We start from the raw sequence: 23,282 nt of genomic DNA, 5'->3' as shown, positions 1-23,282 counted from the left end.
TCTTATTGGCTACTGGAGTTGTCGTATTGACTACTGCCGTTGTCGTATTTACTACCGAAGTTGTCATATTGCCTACCGCAGTTGTCATATTGACAACCTCAATTGTCGTATTGACTACCGCAATTGTCATATTTACTTCCACATTTCTCGTATTGACTACCGCAGTTGTCCTATTGACAACCGCTGTTGTCGTATTGACTACCACAGTTGTCATATTGACTGCCGCAGTTGTCGTATTGGCTACTGCAATTGTCGTATTGACTACCGCCGTTGTCGTGTTGACTACCGTAGTTGTCATATTGACTACCAAATTGTAAAAAAATTCCAATCCCAAATTTGACAACCGAAAATTGTTCTATTGACTATCGCGGTTATCGGCTGAAAATTGACTACCAAATAGTCATATTGACTATCAAAATAGTCAATAGGATGACTTTTTTCGTTCTGTGTAGTAAGTGTGGTATGTTCGAAAATAGAAGAGGCGAGGGTTTTTTAAGGCAACTGGTTTTAGTGGTAAAAGAAAGGAGCAGTCAACTGAACCAGAGAGAAGCCGATGTATGAAAAGTATGTCCGCAATTTCTCGTTCTCGTAATGAGTTGAGGTTTAACAGACGGTTTACGGGGGAAACATTAAAGAGTTTTTCCAAGTAAGGTATTGAAGTGCAATTAACTTCTAATGTCAAAAATACTATTTAAGCATAGCCCTTTTCTTTATATAGTTGGTCTGTTATTCATTTTTGCGTTATTAAAAATGCGTATTTGTTTGTGTATGTAAACTTTTTGATATCTCAAATTGAGATCCAAACACAAAGCAGGATCCTGTGTTGTTGTTGTAATGCATGTAAATCCAAGATCCGGATCAGATCATGGTGATAATCAAACGCGGCTAATGATACAACGAAAGTTTTGCCTGTACCACCAGATGCATCCAAGAAATATAATCCACCTGTATTATTGGAAATGGCTTGCATGATTGTGTCATACACATGTTTTTGTTGAATATTTAATTTAGTTCAATCCGATTGTACAAATAAACGTAAATCACGTTGCAATTCTCAGTAAAAAAAAATCATGTATCTTACGACTTGGTGCGGTCATACCCAATTGTTCTAACGCCTTATTTACAATCGTTAAACTCATATCTTCAATTATTGTTACAGCTTCGTTCTACATTTTCAAGGTAATCAACAAATCGGGATTTCTTTCAGTACAAAATGTTTGAATATGGGAATATAGAAAGATGTTGATTTTATACCTTTTTGAAGCTTTTTTTTTAATTTTCTCTACGTACAAACCTTCTCTAGACTTCCACGAATAATTCAAGACCAAAATTATCCAAATCGGTAAAGGCATTGTTGAGTTATAAAATTACAACGAAAAGTGGCATTGATTTTTATATATATAGATTTTCTTAAAAACTTAAATATAGTTTTTAGATTTGACTTTTTTGATCCCTCCCAAACTTCATTTTATAATAAAAAAAGACAAAGGAAAAGGAGAATCAGCAATACTCATAAAATATTTCTTGACACACTATAAAGAACCCAAGTTTACTATTGAAAATATGCAATAACTAGTATTGGTATAAAAATAATGACTTTAGATAACAGCCCTTCGACGCAGTCTCTAATTGAGGAAGACTATTCAGTACTCCTAAAGTTATTGGGACATAACTTCCTTTTTGGTAACAATTGCAGTGTTAAAAATAAGCAATGTGGTTCTAGGCTTATAACGAAAAATGGTTAACGGCTATATCAACCAGGCCGCAAATACAAGTTCCGAATTTTATTCCTATGGTCCGCCAATAAATTTGCCATCTGACTATATAGCAGAATACGAGACCTTAAAGACTTTTCGCTGTTAAATGTATTTAAAGAAATCATATTAGTTTTGATGGTAAGTAATTCCTCGCAAAAGGCAGTACCCGTGAAAGAGACTTTCGATGGCACAGACAGTCCTACGGAGTAACCATCACACTACGGGTACTCCATCCCTGACAACATAACTCGCACCCAGAAATTATTGAGAATTGTAAGTCACTATACCGTAGTTCTGATAGCGTTTCCACTTTACTTCAAATAAAGTAGATCTTCTTTTTTTTTCAAATAAATTAAAAATCTACTTCCTTCTTTCCACCATCATCAGAATATTGAAATCTACTTCATTTTTAAGATCTGTGTTTCTATACCGACTTCAATTTTAATAAAAATAGACGAAATTTGATATCGTGAAAATGGGTCATCATTTTTTACAAAAAGTTCAAAACTATATACCAAAAATATTTTTAAACTAAAATTCAAAAACGATTTTCAAATACAAATTTAAAAAAATTAAGATTTTCTTGAGAAATCAAATGGCATTAACATTTTTGAAGACAAACTTTTTTGCAGGTACATTTCAATTCATAAAATTCAGGAAATAGTTTTAAACTGACTTTTTTGTATACAAGAGCTAGTTCATGCGTACTAGTCTTGCATTTTATTTCTTTTATTAATTGTTAATATTATTTGTGTTAAGTTGTATTATTTTGGATTTGATTTTTTGTTTTCAATATGAATAGATATTTTCAAGTTATCCGATAACAAAGATAAAATTATTTCTTGTACTCCTACAAGTAGTCTTTTGCAATCGAAACATCCTAAAGTCATTTCATTTGACCAACACGATCCCAATCTTTGCGTTTTCGTTGGCAACAACCAAGAATTAATTCAAGCAATGTTTTATTAATATATTGAATTATATGATATAAAGGATTAAATAATTCTAGTTTTTCTAATTTTTTTATTGAAATAATGTAATTTAAAAATATGTACATATGTGGAATAATATGAAAAAGTTAATTTTTGAAATCTACTTCCATTTTTCTCAATCTACTTCACTTTTTTTCTAAAATCTACTTCCACTTTTTTTGAGAAGTGGTAACGCTTTACGGACTGATGCGCCACCTAATTTATTCATTTTTAATCCTAAGTGTGAATAAGACAACAAACAGGTAACCTTAAACATTTTATAAGCTTAGATATCTTATGCAAACAATTGAAAAAACTGATCATGAGGTAGAACTGTTTATTGCTGATCTGCAACAGGCTGTACAAAAAAGTACTCTGACTATTTCGAATTCGCGAGAAACAAAAAATAAAGTATATTGACGATATAGAGGAGCTAATTTTGGAAAAAAAAAGCTCAAAGCAAATGGCAAGCTACAAGATTTCCTTATGATAACACAGACTTTACCCGTATTAACAACTAATTCAAAAAAGAATGAGTTCAAAAATGATGCTGCAAAAGTTTTTGCAGAAAGAAAACCGAATTCGGAACCAATTTGGATAGATGTAAACTTCAAACGATATACTAAGCAACTCAAATAACGGATTTGACAGGATAGGTGTTTGAAGAAGAACAAGTATGATCGGCTTTATTTTGACTGTAGAGGCTTCTTAACAAACTCATTAGGGAACTTTACTGACAGTACCACAAAATACTGAAAACTTAAGGGTACTGTGCGACCAAAATTGTTCCTTACAAAGAAAGTAAACATTCATCCACGTAATCAACAAAATAATTTGTATTTGTTTTTCTGAACAAGGTCTTGGACATTTGGAGTTTTTTTTTGTAACCCCTCCCTCGGGCTATAGATTCCCTTATTATTATTATATTGGGGCTAATTTTTTGAAGCCCCAAAGTACATTTTAATAGTTTCGAACCAAGCAATGCCGAATTCGATTTATTTTACTAAAATAAAACTGGTATAATATCGAAAGAAGCATTTAATTTAAAGAATAAGCCCAAATTTTATCTTAAGATATAATGCGAATAGAATTATAGTCAGTAAAGAAGCGATTCATTAATAAATAATGATAAAGTACTTATAATAATAATTCAACTAAATAAAACCATTACGATGAGGCTGGGCATACAATAAGTTCTCTACTAGGCAGACGAAATCAGATACGGAGGCATCACCAATCACCAACCCGATAAGAATATTGGATTAGTTTATTCGCTGCATTGTGATATAACATTCACGAGATAATTTAGTTTGAAAGTGTATTTGGTGACTGTTGCATGCTTCAAAAAATACTCGTAGCAATTCTATTCCGGTTTAAAAGAGGACCAAAGGTTTCCAGTTGGAGAAAATAATAATAAGTCGCTAACTGAGAATTGTTCTCGGTTTTAAATTTACCAAAATATCCTTCCCTAATCCTGTAAGGTGCAAATTAAACCTTTATGATTTTTAAATTCCATCAGATATATTAAATTATGTTTACTGATCGTGAGTTGCGTCGCTCGTCGGTAAATTAAATACAAATTTTGTCATCCCACGTGTGCGCCATTAAATTGTTCTGCTAAAATCAGACTACTCTGGCTTTATTTGTATTCCTTTAAGTTATAAAGATTCATATTAATAACAAAGGAAGAGTGTTTATTTGAATTAATAGCCACCCGTTTTATTTTCGGTTTGCAGTGAATTTTCAATCTATTTTTTTTCTCTTTTTAGTACCTAGTGAATTAAATTATGGTCCATCAATTTAGTGCTAAATTACTTTCTCCCCTATATCGTCAACAGTTCATGTACGAGTAGAATAACCGTAAATCATGATGGATTCAATTGATACTACAGTATATTCAATTGCATCGACAACATTTGAATTACAAATGTCCTCAACAACAAGTAATCCTTTTCTGGCGGCAACTTCAGCAAGAACATCCTCGTCATTGAATTCGGAAACAACAAGTTCAAGTATCGTGTCTACTTCTAGTCAATTATCAAATACTATTACCGAAGCACTGCTAACAGTGCTGCCCTCTACAACTGAAAAAGTTTTAAGTGTGGGCGATTTGAGTTCATCTTTGCAACATTTCGGATGGATGGATTATTTTGTTTTTATGATGATGTTGGTTGTTTGTGCCGTTATTGGTTTTTATTTTGGGTTTGTGGAGAAAAAGGGTCGAGAACAGAGGAGAGGATCGGTTGCCTTGGATTACCTGGTAGGTGGAAGGAAAATGAAGGTGTTCCCAGTTTCGCTGTCATTAATTGCAAGGTAAACTAGTATTTAATCAATATTTGAAAGAATACAATATTTAGTGTCAATATTTGAGTAAATCATTAGAAGAATGCTAATTAGAAACAAACTTATTTCCTAAGTCTTATACTGGGAATCATACATATGAATGTGGAAATGTATTCGGATTCAACAAATCAAAAAATGATTCATTTAGTTCTTTTTTCGCTTTTACAAACTTTTTCGAATTATTAAAATATTAAAATTAACAATTGAAACATTTTCCCGTGGTTTTCGGTTTAGCCAAAAAAAGGACTTTTTTCACTTTTTTTTCTTGTTTTAAATTATAAAGACACTTTAACACCCAATTTGTGCACATTAGTAATAAGTTGTATACGTTTCTTCACATTATAGTTCCCTATCTAACTTTACAAACAAGTACTAGCAACTAAAGTAACAGTACAAAATTGTTTTGTTAGTGTATAGTTTTGTATTTTGAAATATTTTTTAATATGTTTTATTACTTAGTGTCCTTAATATATTAACAATAATAGTGGTTAATTAAAATAACTTTCGTACAGATATACAATAAAATAAAAGAACTTTTCTTGTAATTGTCATTGTTTGTCATGTAAAAACTAAATCAACTTTTTAGACAAGATCATATTTTGATAAACTTTTGTTGTATATCAACCAACATTTTGCATATTGACGAGAAGATCCAACAATAAATTCTAAATACGACCATAGTTTAAAGAGAGAAATTTACACTTAAGTTGATACATTCTGTTATTTTAATTGTTCTTAGAAGGCAGCACTGTACGGGAAAAGGTATGGAACAAAGGAAACAGTCTTCGTTTCAATATTGTACTTAATCAAAAATATGTTTGGAAATTAGATACTGTAAATGGTAGCTCATGGTATTGCTCGGTACGTTTCATTCAATGCTTATGTTAAAAAACATTTGAAGGTGAGATGGGTTGTGGTTTAATCTATTTAAGAATTTCCGGTGGTGGAATTTTGTTTCACCGTCGATCATTTTTAAAGCGTTTAGTTAATGACAATTGTAAGAATGGGAACATTTAAGAATAGGACTAGTTAGTGCTTAGGACTGTCGCACCAGAAATCTTTGGTTCAATCCCTGCTACTGTCGCTTAGTATAAAACCGGTACTTGCTGTTATTACGAGATAAACCGTTTGGATTTTCGGCATATATAAACTGTATGTCCCCCCCATCCGTGACTTGACTCGCACACAGGAATGGTTGAAAGTTGTAAGCCACCACGCCCTGGTTATGTGTGAGTGGTTCGCTTCGCGAGTTCTCAGGTTCTCAGGTTTGCCACTCCACTTATCGGGGTTCACACCCACTCACTCTACTCTCTTGAAAACCCAATTTAGTCGTTTAATAGCTTAAACCGCTGTTTAAGCGTTTTAAAGAGCTTAGAAAAATATGTTAAGAGAATAACCCTTGATTGCACCATTTTCTAGCTTTTTTTTTATTCTATTAAAGCTTAAATACAACTCCAAGGGTGCTTAACAATTAATATTAAACTTTCCATATAAAATATTATAACGATATGCGAATTAATTTAGTCCACATACATTTACCAGCAGAATTAGTTTTTGTCCGATAAGCGAGTTGAAGAAATAAATATTTTTTCTGAAATAAAACTTTTAAGTATTTTCCGGAATATATTTTGTCCAAAATTACATCTAATTTTTTTTACTTATTCAACACTTAAAAATGAAATAAACAAATAAAGGGTGTCCCAAAATCAACGTAAGATTTGAATTAAATAGAGAACGCCGTTTTTAGTCTTTTGATAGTTATATTTTTATTGACTCGTAAAGTACATAGGATAGGGTTATGTATAGAATAACACATCGGACAAATGGCCTCCACGGCTTTGCATACACATGCGCACTTTTTTGTTGAAATTTTCCATGACCATTCTGCATAATTGTGGCTGAATTTCGTTGATGCAGCGTTGAATCTCCTTCTTTAATGCACGGGTGGTTGTGGGCTTGTTGACAAAGACTTGTGATTTCAAATAATCCCATAAAAAGTAGTCTAATGGTGCTAAATCACACGATCTAGGAGGCCAATTTTGATCACCGAAACGAGAGAGTACACGACCTGGAAACGTCTCATGCAGCAATTGAATTGTTTCACGGGCTGTATGACATGTGGCACCATCTTGTTGAAACCACATATTGGACACATCAATATCATCCAATTTTGGCAGACAGAACTGTGTAATCATGTAGCGATATCGAGCACCAGTAACAGTCACTGCTTGACCAGCATCATTTTCAAAAAAATATGGCCCAATTATGCCTCCAGCCCAAAATCCACACCATACAGTCACGTGTTGTGGATGCATTTGTTTTTCGACAATCACATGTGGGTTCTCCGAACCCCAAATGCGGCAATTTTAGCGATTGACAAAGCCATCAAGATGAAAATGTGCTTCATCGCTTAGGATGATTTTGCTCGAAAAATCAGGGTCCATTAGTTGATTTTTAATAATCCATTCAACGAACTCTCTTCTCCTTCCATGGTCATTAGGCTTCAATTGTTGTGTTAATTGAATTTTGTAAGCATGAAGACACAGATCATTGGTGAGTATACGCTGTAGAGAGGTTCTTGAAATTTGCAATTCCTGTCCACGACGTCGAATTGAGGTTCCTGGATTGTCAGCAACACTCTCACGCACTGCTTCGACATTCACATTTGAACGGCTTGTTTTTAGACGACCAGTGTGTTTGGCGTCTCCAACGGATCCAGTCTCCATGAATTTTTCAATTAATCTCTTCACAGTTGACGAAGTTAAAACACTATTCCGACCATATTTTGTATGAAATTTTCGAACTGCAGCTGCCAAGTTTTCACTATTTTTGAAATATTCTTTAATAATGAAGACACGTTGTTCTATCGTGTAACGCTCCATTGTTTTTGCATTTTTTAGGGTTGCCAACACTTCACTGCACAAATGGCGGCAAATTCGAATCTTGCGTTAATTTTGGGACACCCTTTAGTTTGGAACTGCACCCTCATGCAATACAATATTAAGGCGTTGAGAGCAGAAGTGGCGTAACCCCAAATTGCAATCATCACAGTTAAAAAAATTAAAGAAAAACTTTTGTTTATTATTGGTTTCCTAATACATGTTAGCTTTGTTCTTAATCATGTCATGGATACCTAGACAATATGTCCAAAGCTCCCTCCTATAATAGCGCACACCCCTTGAAATGACTGGAGTTGGCAAGGTTTTCATAAGATCAAATGTAATTACGGAAGTGTCATTAGATTCCTATGCTTTTGCCGCATCATCATAATGCAGAAACAATGTTTCAAAAATTTTGTGAAAGTTTATGAACAAATATTTTTTAATATATTTAAAAATTTTGTAAAAGTTTATGAACAAATATGAGCTACGCCACTTCTGCATAGAAAGAAAATATAATTTTGGTCATAATAATGTAATAAACTCAAAATTGAAAAAAAAATGAGGGTTACGCCACTATTGCTCTGGCAGAAATTTCAAATTAATAATAGATTTGTTACTGCACTTTATTCAAAAAAAGGATCTAATCGAAGAAAGGAAAAGAATATTGTCCTCGAAATGGCACTAGCGAAAAGTGAGTAGATTTAGAAGGGACTAGTGGCGATGAACTTGTTGACAAAACAAAAATCCTTTCGCAGACAATATCTATGCATACACATTTACATGTGAATGGGGTTTAGCATTTTCATTTTAATTTTCGTGTAGCTATCGAAAGAATGTGTTTGTATTTCCTTGCGGATAAGGCATACCTTCCCCTTTTACTTAAACCAATCATCTTTAATTGTGTCGTCAAATAAAGCCAAGTAAATTAAGACCAACTTGAAAAAATTGACCTCATTAGACTTTGCAAAAGTGAAACACGGCCAATTTTAAGCAGTATATCATATTGCACCTTGACAAAGTGAAATAAGGCCAACTAATTTTGAGAAATAAGACATACTTATTTTTTCCAAGATTTAACCACCCAGCATAATAGTGAGTACAATTAGTAGGGTTTGTATGTAGGAATATGACACCCCCTGCAATCCTCCTGATTGGGTACACTGTAGAATTTGGGGTAGATGTTGTCATTTCTACACCCGAAATCCCCATTGTCCTTAATAACAATTTATATGAAAATTCAATTTATATGTTGTGTTTTAACGGGTGTTTTATGAGAGGTATGTTCGCATTATTATGTGATTTATTTCAAGTTTGGTTTGTCATTTCAACATGAACAGACTGAAACGTAACAACGGTTAAAAATTATTTTGAATGTATCACGCGAATTTTGTTAGGGCCGATTTTGACTTTTGGATACGTAAATAAACAAAACTGCCGTATTTGTTATAATAAAAATACTCAATTGTATGTCTAGGCAGCGTAACATCCAAAAAACTGAATGTTTGGTGTGCTATAGGACCTGGTGCAATAGTTTGTCCGAACTTCTATTGCAACGATGCTGGTCAGAACGTTAAAGTCATTGGTGACCGCTATAGACCATGATTACAGACTTATTCTTTCGTTGAATGAACTAAAATGATTTGCAGGAGCTCTTGTTTCAACAGAACATAGCGTCGCAACATTTTGCAAAACTCGTGCCACAATTGGTTTATTAAAGAACACTTTTGGTAACCGCATGGTTTCACGCTACGTCCTCCTAGTTCGTTCTATCTAATGCCGCTTTACTGTATTTTCTAAGATAGATGTGAAGCCCGAAATAATTGATTGCTTGGAGGGCAATCTCTATCGCATTATTGCCGATATACGGCCTCATATTATGGAAAAAGCCATCGAATGCAAGACTTCAAGATTTACGTACGCGCCAGCCTTGGCGGTCATACATATGTCAGAAACCATATTTGAATTATCAGGACTAAAGAGTAAAGTAAATTGCATGCCAATATAAAAATATCATCTTTGTTTTATTCCACACAAAAGTTCTATGCCTCTTTTCCTGTGGTCTTACAAATTTAAAAAAAAACAATTTTTTGTTAACAAGAGACAATGTTCCCATAAAATAGCAAGATGACATAAATTATTTAAAGGAAAAGTAAGACATTAAAATTTCATGTATATAATATTACCAGATTTGATAGATACTTCTTAAAGTGGTAGTGGGAATAAAATTTTGAATTGAAATTTGTTTCAAATTTGTTGTGTTATAAATTTAATACTGTTCTTAATCTAAAATTGATATATTTTTTTGAAAATTGCAGTTTTGTCTCAGGAATATCTTTGTTGGGGACATCAACAGAAATTTATGTCTACGGAACACAATACGCGTTTATGCTCTTCACCATTGGATTTGCTGGCATAATTTCATGGTACATCTTCTTGCCAGTATTTATTAATTTACAACTGACTTCAACCTACGAGGTAACATTTTCGCATTATTTGTATAACTTAATTTCATTATTACTTAACATATCTTCATAATAATAAAGAATAGGTTGAACTCACTCATTGTGAACAAACTTATCCTAAGTCATTTGTTCAAGTTATAATAAAAGTGCAAAGGAATATGTGTTGATATAATTTTATGACAATTATATAAAGTATTATCTGAAACTATACTCCAAGTCTGCAGTTTTAATTATTCTCCATAAAGAAATTGTATTTTTCTTTCAAAATGAATAAGAAATAACTATACAATTAGCTATTTTGTTTACAAAAATCTTTCTTTGGCGTGTGATGAGTAACTTATTGGTGATTTTGCGCTGGATCAAGTTACAAAAATGTCATTGATTTATTTTCGATCACTTTTCCTTACGCTCTTCCTTGTTTTTATAAATGATCTTTTGTCCGAAACTTCTAACCTACTAAATTGTTTTGCTGATGGAAGTACCCTCAGATTTTCATATTCTAGTCCAGGAGACGACCCTGTAGTACCCTACCTCATAAGCCGACTGGAATCGAGTGCCAGAAATGGATAGAGCATGACGTGACATATACATAACTGCAGCTCGGACTAACTTTCGATGGGCCTTGTGGTGGCAAAATGAATACTTCCGGTACCGTTTTAGATTCTTAATCTAGAGAGTCTTAGCATTTATTTGATACCTCAATTGTCTAGTCAACGGATGAGGTAGGTTTGTACAAAAAATACCGTTTTTCGAGATGGGCGGACAAGCGGTTTGGCCCGAGCTTTTTTTTGCCTGCTCTCCTATTTTGAAATCTGTAAGAAAATCCCAATTTACCCGTTGTACATTTTTGCAGTCGGCTGATAAGGTAGGTATGTACTAAAAAACGTTACCGGAAGTAGCCATTTTGCCACCACATCGAAAGTAAGCCCGTCCTGCAGTTTTTATATTTAAAACCATGTAGAATTTAATGCTTCGATAACTCAATGCTGTCCACTGTCGCAAAAGCGTAACCCTTGCCTAATGCCACTATCCATGAGTGGTACTTGCTTCGAGGAGACTGAATAGCTTTCAGTATTTGGCATGTGCATTGCAAACCACTCGTTGTGACATCGCCAAAAATGCTGCTAAGTGTTTAGGTTTTCTCCGAGCGATGATGCAAGAAGTTTTTTAACTCTCCTAATCTGGCTATAATTTAAAAAAGCCTGTATTCGTCCGCAATTCGAGTATAATTTTCATATCTGAAAAGGTGGTCCTATAAGCCACTTGAGTCTTGGACAGACAGAGCTCTAAAAATCACAAAAAATTCAACGGTAATACACGTTCTTCTAGGAATTTTCATCAGTTTACCCTTGAGCTCAATTTTAGATGTACTGAAAATTACAGAGATTCTTTTTTAGTCGCACAACACGAATGTGGAATGCTTTACCAGACTCAATATTTCCCACTCATAACAATGTGCAGACATTCAAAACCAATGTATCTCCTTTTTAATCCTATCCTCCCTTCCTAGCTGATCGCAATGTGTTTAGCCATTTAAATGGTATTCATATCCCCTTGAGTGCACTCATAAAACTATTTTTTTTTCTTTTTGTAACAGAAAACAATTATGCAAATATTGAAAATAAATTGAGAGACTTTAAGTTTAAATGGATCCCGGCCTTAAGAACTGACACGCGATGCAGATCTAGCGGAGGGTGTTATTTTGGGTTCAAAATAAAGTTGAAATATGTTAAATGCGAGTTTCAGATAAAAAACGAGATATCGTTTATAGATTTAGAAATAAATACTAAACGGCTTTGGATACTACCTTCATATGCAAACTTCAATAATTGGGAAAACGACTTTGAAAAAATAACGGATGTAATTAACGAAAGAGGATCTTCAAACGTTATGCTGATTGGTGATTTGAACGCTAGAATCGGTATTGAGTCAGGAGTAATGAGCGAAGTAAAGGGCACTTTGAGGCAATCAAAAGATACCATTTTTAATGCCAGAGGAAGGAAACTGTTAGAATTATGTGATTCTTTTGGACTTCGCATTCAAAATGGAACCAGTGCGAGCCATTGTGAGGGAAATCATACATTTTGTGGAGGATAAGAAGCATCAGTGATAGATTATGCAATTTTAGGTGAAGATTGGGAGCCTTTTGTGAAAGATTTTGAAATCAAAGAAACCCCATACTCGGATCATTTTCCAGTGGTTGTTACTTTTCAATGGCTTATACAACCAAATGAAGAAATCTGTAACACGCTATTACTTTTTAGACTCAAATGGAAAAAGGAGCAAATTTATAAAGGAGCCTTCGTTTGATGAAGAATGTTAAAAAGCTTGCAAGAAATCCTTTGCATGGTTGAGAAATTTCCGGAGTTCCCGGAGGATTATTTAGAAGAAACTACTCGTACTTAGAGGCCAACTCTCAATGTAAGGAGCTATGTAAAAACAATAAAATGCACGACTGGGTCGCACGAACTTGCTCCTGTATGCAAAGAGTCTGTTAAAAAAAGTACTTACATGAGATTTAAAAATATACCTGCAAAATAAGCTTGGCTTCAAAGATATAAATGCCATTTGAATTGTCAAAAAAACCGCACGATCTTTGTATATGAAAACCATAGTACTCTCATGAGCAGAAACTTTAAGGGCGACCAGATGCCAAGTCGTTGGCGTGGCGTTAGAAAAGTGGAGAAATTCAGCGGTAGCGAGAGAAAAATATTATTTCCATTCCCATAATAGGCCAGCAGAATAAGGGAGATAATTAATTTTCGACCCAAAAAGTCAACACAATTTCCTTCATTTTATTTGAGTCTATCCTCGTATATGTTTTCACATAAAGAGCTTCCATATGAAGGTTGATGAATTTGTTTTTGTTTTATTTATATCAAAACTTTATATAACAAACAAAATGGCTTAATATTGTATCTAATAAGGGGATGAAACAAACTTTTAAATGGTTTTTATTATCTATAAAGCTACAATGCATTTCATATAGATTCAACTTTTTCCTTAAAAGCTTTTTTCCTTTAGATAGCTTTATAGTAATTTTATATTAGAAGAACCAGGATGGAAAATAAATAAGATAAGAAAGAGGCATGACCATGAATGTTTAAATTGTAAATCGATCGCCTATTGGTTGTGTTGTTAGGTATCATGTAGATGTCTAAAACGAATAAAGAATAGTTCATTGGTGTGCTTAGCTTTATGCAGATAGATAGATAAGGACATGTTAATGATGATAATGAAGGAATGTTATTGGTAGCTAAAAGGTACATATACTACATTCCTTCTTTACTACAAGTTTTCAGCGCTAACATGGAGTTTTTACGTTCAGTTTATTTATTTTGTTAAAGTTTAAAAAAATAACAAGCATACATACAGGTACAAGAAATTGCTATTCATTGTGTTGTTTAAGGTCAGGCTTTTGAGCGTTTTGGATTTTAGTTATGAAGTGACACGTAAGCAGTAGTTGTAGAAGTTGTAAGTAAAACCTTTATAAGTAGGTATAATGTGTATACGTTGAAAAAGTGATTCTAATAGTAAATACATATACTTTCTGGCCCGTTTCTTTAACTTGTACTAAGTTTATACAGGTAGGCGAGGGAAAGTAAATCATGTGTGAAACAACCTTATTCGTAAAGAATAATATTTTAAAATCATATACAAAAGTTACCAAGATATTACTTCTTGATAGACATTTTAAAATAGATTGTTGATTAAATATATCATATTCGTTAATCCGATACAGTTGCGCTACTTGGGCGGCCATATCGTTGGCATTTACAATAATTTCAGTTATAAAAATACATAAATATGCACCAAATGCACTAATTTAGATAAAAGCTAGGAATGTAATTACAATTTTGTCAAAATAATGCGCTCTTTCGGGCTCATGCACAGTTAAAATATTTAAAAAAAAAAATATTTTAAGATTCAAAATTTCGCCCGAAAAATAAGTTTGTCTTCAAAAATTTAAATGCCATTTTATAAATAAAAAAACATTTGATTTTTCAAATTTTTTTCTGGAAAATCGTTAGAGCGGTTTTTTTTAAAATTAATTTTGTATATATAAAATTTTTCAATTTTGTTCTAAAAATATTTTTGGTACGCAGTTGTTTAGAGATTGTTAATATACGATATACGTTTGAATTTCGTAAAAAAATGTTGACCCGTTTTTGAGATATCGAATTTTGAAAAAATGAAATTCAATATTTTTTTAAAAATCCAAATAACAAAAAATTGGACTTTTGATAATCAAATATTGTTGAAGCAATATAAGAGCTTATTCAGAAAAAAAATTATTGAAATCGGTTTATAAGTTGCTGAGAAAATTAAAAAACAAAATAACGGTTCTATGAGCGGTACCTTTCCTGAGCAATACAAAAATTTGTTTTTCTTATTAAAAGCAGCCAAATTAAAAAATAAAATTTTAGAGAAAATTTAAAGAAAATCTATCGGTTTGTTTTTGAGAAAATTCGAATTTTCGTTTTTTGACCAAAAAAATTGTATGGTGGCCACTGTTAGTTTTGATCTTAAAAAAAAAATGAAAAAAACGCCTAACGCGAATCTGCTCAAAACCTTAACTTCCAAGTTTGAACTCAATCGACCCAATGGTTTAGGCTGTAGGAGCGTGGACAGACAGACAAAACCAACCGGACGGAATCGCGGGACCCACTTTTTTCGACTTGTCTACCATCGTAATATCATGTTTGATTAAAATCTCGAGTTCGAAATTTTGCACGAATGCAAAACTTGCCATATAGTTCCTATATGTCGCAAGTAAAAAGGAGAATTATGAAGAACTGCAGGCTTCTAAACTGGCAACTTGCAAAACCTCTACCGATTTTTGGAAACTTGCGTGGGAATTGAATGGTAAAGAATTCGCAGTGCATAAGAAACTATGTGCAAACATTCTATCCACTCAACGAAATCCTAGGTACGGAAATTAATATTCAAGAAGTGGAATTAACTCTAAGATCTCTTAAAGATGGAAAAACGGCCGGCGGTGCAAATGGTATTTCTGTTGAGCTCTATAAATACGGAACAGTCATGTTAAAAGAACGTACCTATGCTAATACTTTTGAATGGAGTATTTGAGGGGCATATTTCCGTAAATGAATTTCGAGACGATATAATATTTCCGATACACAAAAAAGGATCCTTGTTGGATGAAGCAAATTATCGTGGAATTTCTTTTCTTAATTTGACTTATAAGATTTTTACAACCCAGTTACAGAAGAGACTCACAACGTGGATTGCAGATCATATCCTGTTAAAAGAGACTCAAGCGGGCATTAGAGCAGGGTACTCTACAATAGATAATATTTTCATTTTCAGGAGGCTAGATGAAAGCTTTATTAAACAGGGAAGAAAATTGTATGCATTCTTTATTGACTTAAAAGCAGCATTCAACTCAATCAACCGAGGTGTTTTGTTCTACAAGTTATATGGTTTGGGCCTGTCTCTGAAGTTCGGACGCGTTCTAGAAGAGCTGTATATACGAACACAGGCTGCAGTGTGGAACGGTGCTGAGCTTTCTGATTGGTTCACAACCACCTCGGGAGTAAGACAGGAGTGCTCATTGAGTCTCATCTTGTTTTCGTTCTTCATAGATGTCCTTGTAGATTACCTTCCAGGTGGTGTTGTTTTAGCAGGATTTCGTATTAAGGCACTAATTTTTGCTGATGATAAAGTAATTTTTGCGTATTCTCCAGAAACACTACAACTTATGATAAATAGAGTATACCACTACTGCTGTCTTTGGAACCTTACCGTTAAAACTCAAAAATCTAAGGTGATAATCTTTAAGAAGGGGGTGGACGAAATGCATCGAATGAAAAGTGGAATTTCAACGGAGAAGATATAGATTGTGTTAAAGAATGCAAATACCTAGGAGTATTTTTTTCAATAAACCTGAATTTGGAGAAACATTTTAGCGAGGAACTACAAAAGCCAAAAACATCAATTATTATTTCATGGAAAAGATGCTTTCTGAACGAAAACATAGCTCACGGTAGTAAAAATCCCGAAATTTGAAATCTCGCATTTAATGCGACATTTCAAGTTTTAGGATTATAGTTTATCAGACTTACTGCAGCATAAAACAAAACGGGACTAACGATTAATTTTCATTTTAATTTATTGCTTTAATTGATGAATATATTAAAATGAATACAAGGGAGATTACTCTTTCAATCGATGATTCAAGCTGAGCATGAAATCAAAGTGCAACTTAATATGATTATGTACAACAAAAACTGTACAGTTTCCCGTTCTCTTTTTTTACCGAAACTATTGAGCTTTTTTAGTGATAAGAAAGCAATACTCAGTTTCAATCGTACAGTATTCTTAATTTGAAATCATCGTGGTTTTTCTTTTGGAAATGGAAATAAAGCTTAGAAGACTCTAATAAAGGAAAAAAAAAAACTTATAAAAGATAGTTATAGTTATCATTTAGAAAGACAAAATGAAGAAACATATTCTTGGGTATGTTCTAAAAAAAAGAAATTCTTTTGTAAAAGTCGTGTACACGCTGAAAGTAAAGTTAGTGATCGCCATACTATTTTAAAAAATCCGAGTGCCCATAATCATGACCCTGATGCATATCAAAAAGAAATCAGTAAAATATCGTATAAAATAAAAAATGATGCAAGGTATATTGCTGAAAAACCTACCCAAATTATAACTAATAATGTTGTCCAATGTCAACCGAATTGCAGATCCTACCTCCCGAACACAAAAGCCCTGAAACAAACAATATCACGTGTGTGCTGTAAGAATCTGAGAGAACCGAAGACTTTAAGTGACATAAGCTTCCCAGACTCGTTGAAATTTTGTGAAGGTGAACTATTTGTTTTGTCGAAAAAAAACGAATAAATGAGGACTTGATTATAGTTATTGGGACCAAATCTAGCATAAAACCTTTTGAGTGAAGCACAGTGCTGGATAAAGGACGGAACATTTGATGTGGTACCTTCAATAATGCGCCAGCTATACACAATACATGGTAAAAAAATTATTTCTCTCATTTTCTGCTTAATGACGCGAAAAACAAATGTTTTATATACTGAATTCTCTAAGGAATTGCAGCAATTAAGCGTCAAAATGAACATCAAATTAGATCCACAGCAAATTATAACGGATTTTGAAAAATATGTTCTATTGGCTGGAAAAAAAGTCTTCACAAATTGTGTATTTAAGGGTTGCCTATTTCACTTTGGTCAAACAATTTGGCGTAAGGTTCAAAGAGAAGAGCTACAGTCGAAATACGGCAACAACGAAAACTTTTTAATTCAAGTAAAAATGATAAAAAGCTTGGTGGTTGTGCCGGAAGAATCCGAGTTTTTGGAATGTTGTTGACACGTTTTCAACAAATTTACCAAGAACACAAAATAATGTAGAAGCACGACACAGACGGCTTAACTCCATCGTAAACAAACGGCATATTGGTGTCTATAGCCTTGTTGGTCATTTATCAGTGAGTTAATAATGGGAAGGCATAAACTTGAACAATACAAAAGCTGCAGAAATTCGAAACAGCGCAGCCGAACAGTAATCGCAGTAAGGCCTTAACATCAATCTTTAAAAAGAGACAAAGGATTTCCAAAGTTGAATATTTAAAGAGCAAAGCTCGAAATCTATATCTTTCCTAGGCTGTGGAATATATTAAGCTACCTATTCGAATGGTACAGTTTTTTTTTATTTAATTTGCTTAAAAAATTTTCTTGTTTGTAATAAAACACATTATCGTTTGATTTTCTGTTAAATAAATGCAAAAATAGTTTAATTGCTATATAAACATTAATCACTGGTTGACTTTTTCTAATGTGCGAGATTTTGCACTGCGGGATTTTGTAATGCGAGATTTTGATATTGTAAGATTTGACACTAGCGAGATTTTCGGAAAAAATGAGTGATTGAAAATGAGAGATTTGAAAATAAGTTATTTTGGGAATGCGAGATTTCGTTATGCGAATTTTTTTTTAATTTGCGAGATTTCTTTAAAAGTGATTTTGGTCTGCAGTCAAAGGTAGTACTCCCAAAAAGTATCACACGGTAGAGAAACTCTTAACACATTATGTGAAGAGAAAATTTCGTCTGCGAAAAAATACTCCAAATTACGTGATGATGTAGGAAACCGGACTATCACCTCTATTAATAAAGACCTTAAAGATTCAGGCGGATTATCTCTTGCACGTTTTTAGTATGAACGAATACCGACTTGTTAGAAAACTAGTAGTAAAAGCTGTAGAAGACCAAAATCACTGGTACAGTGAGTGGTAGAGTCTAGCAGAAGGATGCAATTTAAATTTTAATTTAAATGTGGAAGATACATCGCACAGTAAAGCTCTTATGTACAAGACTATAGCAGCGGTAGATGAGAAGTGTTGAGCAGAATATGTAGCTGAAGCAGTTGGTTACTTGTTCAGAACAACTTACAGTAGGCTCAACCATAATCTCGCAGAAAGGAACTATGTACTTCCATGATGCAAATAAGGTAAACGTCATTGCTACAATGGTAACAAGTAAAGAAGCGAACTACTCAACCTGAACTTCATACCGCACAGACCTGATTTATCACTGGAGTGTACTATTTGTAATTTAGGAGAAAGAGAGAACGTCATACATTTCGTCGGAACGTGTCCAACCTTAAGGGAAACTAGAAGAAATATTCTTGGAAGTGACTTTTTATCAGAGGAACAAGTTCTTAGTATCCTGAATGAGATGGATGTCTCCAAGCTCTATAACTATTGCGTTACGATATAGATCCAGAATTATAAATGAAGACTTGTGACGCTTTAAATTTGATGGCCATTTTGTTCTCTGTTTTTTAAATTGGCTTTTTCAAAATGCTTTTATTTTATTGTTATTGTTTTTCGTTGTTAAGTGCAGTAATTTAATTTATTAAAGTTGTCTACCAGATACACAGACGGCAAATGCCAAGCTATTATGATTTTTGTAAAATAATATTTATGTATGTAAATCAATAAAAATCAATTTTCTATCTATCTATCTATGTATCTATCTATATGTACATAACTCTCTACCATCATACGTCGGTCTAATACGGTACACAAATTGTTTGAAAATGCAAGATCAATAATGTTTATGTCAGATATTATCCGAGCAGAAACGGATGTTTTGACTTTGATAAAAATTTAAAATTCTGTAAAATTTGTGCGATGCTCCCCAATTTATTCCCTACCTGGAAATAGTTTCTCTATACACACATATGTACGTATTTTGAAATTGCAAGAACTAATCATAATTTTTGTACCTGAATAATAAGTTTGTTTTCTCATACAAATATCAAGATCGTTGCAAATTTAACTAACAATTAATCATAGATCTAATAATTTTTGTTTTGTTTTTCTCAGTATTTTGAGATGCGCTTTGACAAAAGAATAAGGTTTTTCGGTTCTACTCTTTTTACCATTGGAACTGTAAGTTATAGTTTTATGTAGCTAAACTGTTTTAATAAATTGTTTGTCTTTTAGATAGTCTGGCTGCCTATTGTTATTTACGTTCCTGCACTTGCGTTCAACCAAGGTACTTCCCATGTTTGACATAAGTATTTAGAAATACATATATAAAACTTCTAATTTCTTCTAGTTACTGGCATAAATATTCATATTATCACACCTATAGTGTGTGTTGTTTGCATATTCTACACGATGGTGGTAAGTTTATTTTTTCGAATTGTGTTAATTTTCCTCAATGATATTTTAATGATTTTTTTTCAGGGTGGATTAAAAGCTGTCATCTGGACAGATGTTATTCAGACATTTATTATGCTGGGATCAATCATTTTGGTAATCATAAAGGGTACAATTGATGTAGGTGGCATTGGAGTGGTTTGGCAAAGAAATTTCGATAGTGGTAGAATTGAAATTCCAGAGTAAGTGTGTTGGGCGTTAAATGATTTGTTTTTTCAATGAATTTCGTTACAGATTGACGCTTGATCACACCAAACGGTTTTCAATGTTTTCGGTTTTTATTGGTGGTTCTTTATATTGGACGCAGGTAACTGCTGGCAATCAGGTTATTGTACAACGTTTTCTGTCAGTGCCAAGTTTAAAAGAAGCAAAACATGCCTTGATATGTTTTAGTATTGGTACGTTTCTATTGTTAGGTTGCTGCGCCTATAATGGACTGCTTATATTTGCCACTTATCACGATTGTGATCCATTAAGCACTAAGGTAAAGCAAAGCATTAAACTTTTTTCTTGGACAGCTACATAACTGCTTTAACTTTCAGTTGGCTAAAGCGAAAGATCAACTTGTACCGCTTTTAGTAATGGATATTCTGAAATTTATTCCTGGACTTTCTGGTTTGTTTGTGTCAGGGGTATTTAGTGCGGCTTTGAGTTCTCTTTCAACTGGACTGAATTCTTTATCGGCTGTATTTCTGGAGGACTTTGTTAAACCTAACGTTAAGATTCCTTTGACGGAGCGTCAAACAGCTGTTATTATGCGACTTGTTGTGCTTTTACTGGGCGTCTTATGTGTGGCGTTAGTTTTTGTTGTGGAAAAACTAGGAATGGTTTTACAGCTGTCAATGACTCTCAGTTCGATAACAAATGGACCTTTGTTTGGTCTTTTTATAATGGGACTTTGCTTACCATATGTGAATACTAAAGTAAGTAATCGTGAACATTTTCTCTAAAGTTGTTTTCTCTATCTAACTAAATAATATTTAGAGTGCATTGACAGGAAGTATTATAGCATTTATCGTAATGACATGGATTTGTATTAACGGGCAGTTAGCTTCCATCAATGGAGAGTTAGTATTTCCCACAAAACCAGTGAGCACTGAGGGCTGTACGTATTTTTTCGAAACAATCCCATTTTTAAACAGTACTTTGGCATCACCAGCTATGTATAATTTACCAAACAAAATAATTGATAAGGTTCATTTCCATTTTCATTTTTTGTTAGGGCACCAACTTTATTTCAATCGATTTATCACATGTCATTCATATGGTACGTAACAGTAGGAATGATTATCACAGTGATATTTGGAAACATTGCCACATTATTCGTTGGGACCACCGAACCATCAAATATTGATTTGAATCTTTATTCACCATTCATAAGTAGATTATTGAAACCTGAAAAATACACTAGTGTAAGCAAAGGAGAAAATGAAACTGTGATATTAGCATTCGATGTTAATGAAAAGCTACCAAACTAGTGTTTGCTGATATTTTTGTAATGGCATACCTATATTAAAAAGTACAGAATAATTTATTTACGTCAGTTGTTTTTCTAACCTCTCGAAGTAATTGTAATGGTGGGATACTAAAAATTGATAAAAAATGATTTAGGACTGATGAATGTAACTCGATAAAATGGGGTTAAGCTTTGATTATAATTGATTGCATACGTAGCTCTTAAACAAAAATTTGGCTTATTGAATACCAATTTGAAGATATCAGTGTGGGTTGCTCCCAGCCTCTTCTTCTTAGTTATAGACGGTCGCAAACTAATCTGAAACTGATTTAATAAAGAGTGGCTAGAAACTTTAATGGGAAATTTACAACCACATAAATTAGTTTCGACATGTCAAATTTATAAAGTTGTCCTTTCTCTCGCCTCGGGTAAGCTATATTGTAGGTATTGCATACAAAACAGACTCAGCACTTGAATTGAATTGAACGAGTAGACTAAACATTTGAAAACAACAGGACTTTATTAAAAAGATTTAACAGTTTGAAAGGATTGAGTAGGCTTTGCGGACTATGCAAGCCTAACATACAATAATATGAACGAAGTAAGTAAAGGGGTTTTCAATTTGCGAAATTAGAGGAGGTCATTTTGTTTTGGTAACATCTGTCAAATCTTTTATTTATTATTTAGTTGTTTATGCAAATCATCGTGGTAAGTAACTAGATTGAACAGCACTTTCAAATGATAAAACTTAATTATCAAAATAAGAGTTCGAAAATGCTGGCATTGCGCCCATTTTACGGTAGACGTGGTGGCCCTTCACAGTTGACTCTTCAACGTTTGCTGGTCAAATTTGAGACGACCGGTGCAGTTAACAACCAATACACACCCGTAAGATCGACGTAGAAAATCACCGCGGTCCATGAAAGTATACAGCAGAACCAAAGGCAGTCTATTCCTCACCGTGCACAAGATCTCGACATTTCGCAAACTTCAACCTCAACTGACTGGGCTTCAAATCGTTTGGAAAAGGACCCCAATTTTGGCCGTAAAAATCATCTTTAATTTCTTATGGTCCAAAAAAAGCCACTCCGCGCCATTTAACAACTACCCGCCCTTATTGAAAAACCCTTTATAAGTAAGAAGTAAGTACGTCTTAGGATGCTTCGAGATGAAAAACCTTCTAGTTATTGTTAGACTCGTCTGCATAGATAGAGAGAGGAAAAATGTTTGTCCCGTCTTCATAGATTTCAAGAGTGGGAGAAAATAAAGCGAGGAAAAGAAAGAAGGTCTTCGATTCCAGTTCCGAGGAATGGCGCAGCAGACGAAGATTGTGGCGCACTCAGGGGGAAGAAGACGCCAACCAACTGCGTTTTAAACTCGAAACAAATAGATTGCTGGTAACCGAGCTGGCTAGAGACGCATGTTCGTTGAGGCGTCCTTAAGTAAATAAGTCCGCCCTTATGTAAATAAATGAAGTTAGTTAGTGTACTTTTGTATGAACAGGCCGAACTCAGATTGAATAGACTGAGGACGATGATTGATAGTGAAATATGCGCTTGTACTCAATTATGAACATTTGAATGAAATCAGCACACATTACTTACCCAACGAAAAGTCCGAGAAACTAACTTGTTCAGTATGTGCCAGGTCTTAAGTTATACATGCATATGTTTGAATTTGAACAAAAGAGTTGCACTCGTA

General features: G+C 33.6%; 1 protein-coding gene across 5 annotated transcripts; it reads left to right on the top strand.

The window, feature by feature from the left end:
* Positions 1–4,013: 4,013 nt before the first annotated feature.
* On the top strand, positions 4,014–21,655 carry LOC129942770 (sodium-coupled monocarboxylate transporter 1). 5 transcript variants are annotated; one of them, XM_056051836.1, is made up of 11 exons: positions 4,014–4,204; positions 4,567–5,041; positions 10,269–10,428; positions 19,787–19,852; positions 19,907–19,958; positions 20,022–20,089; positions 20,153–20,307; positions 20,360–20,609; positions 20,668–21,048; positions 21,110–21,288; positions 21,348–21,655. In XM_056051836.1, exons 2-11 carry the CDS (start codon positions 4,596–4,598, stop codon positions 21,601–21,603), a joined length of 2,013 nt encoding a protein of 670 aa, XP_055907811.1. In that variant the 5' UTR covers positions 4,014–4,204; positions 4,567–4,595; the 3' UTR covers positions 21,604–21,655. The 5 variants fall into 5 exon arrangements, with proteins under 5 accessions (XP_055907811.1, XP_055907812.1, XP_055907809.1 ...); XM_056051837.1 differs by having other exon boundaries at positions 4,014–4,209; XM_056051834.1 differs by having other exon boundaries at positions 4,015–4,204; positions 4,498–5,041.
* The last annotated feature ends 1,627 nt before the right edge of the window (positions 21,656–23,282 follow it).

Source organism: Eupeodes corollae, chromosome 1 (assembly GCF_945859685.1).
Source record: "Eupeodes corollae chromosome 1, idEupCoro1.1, whole genome shotgun sequence".
NCBI lineage: Eukaryota > Metazoa > Arthropoda > Insecta > Diptera > Syrphidae > Eupeodes > Eupeodes corollae.
Note: the sequence above shows the minus strand (reverse complement) of the source record. Positions and strands in the feature narration are given on the sequence as shown.

Coding starts and splice junctions, on each gene's coding strand:
- LOC129942770 (XM_056051836.1), top strand. CDS start 4,596: ATGATGGATTCAATTGATACTACAGTATATTCAATTGCATCGACAACA. Junction 5,042..10,268: donor TCGCTGTCATTAATTGCAAG/GTAAACTAGTAT, acceptor TGAAAATTGCAG/TTTTGTCTCAGGAATATCTT. Junction 20,090..20,152: donor GCATATTCTACACGATGGTG/GTAAGTTTATTT, acceptor ATTTTTTTTCAG/GGTGGATTAAAAGCTGTCAT.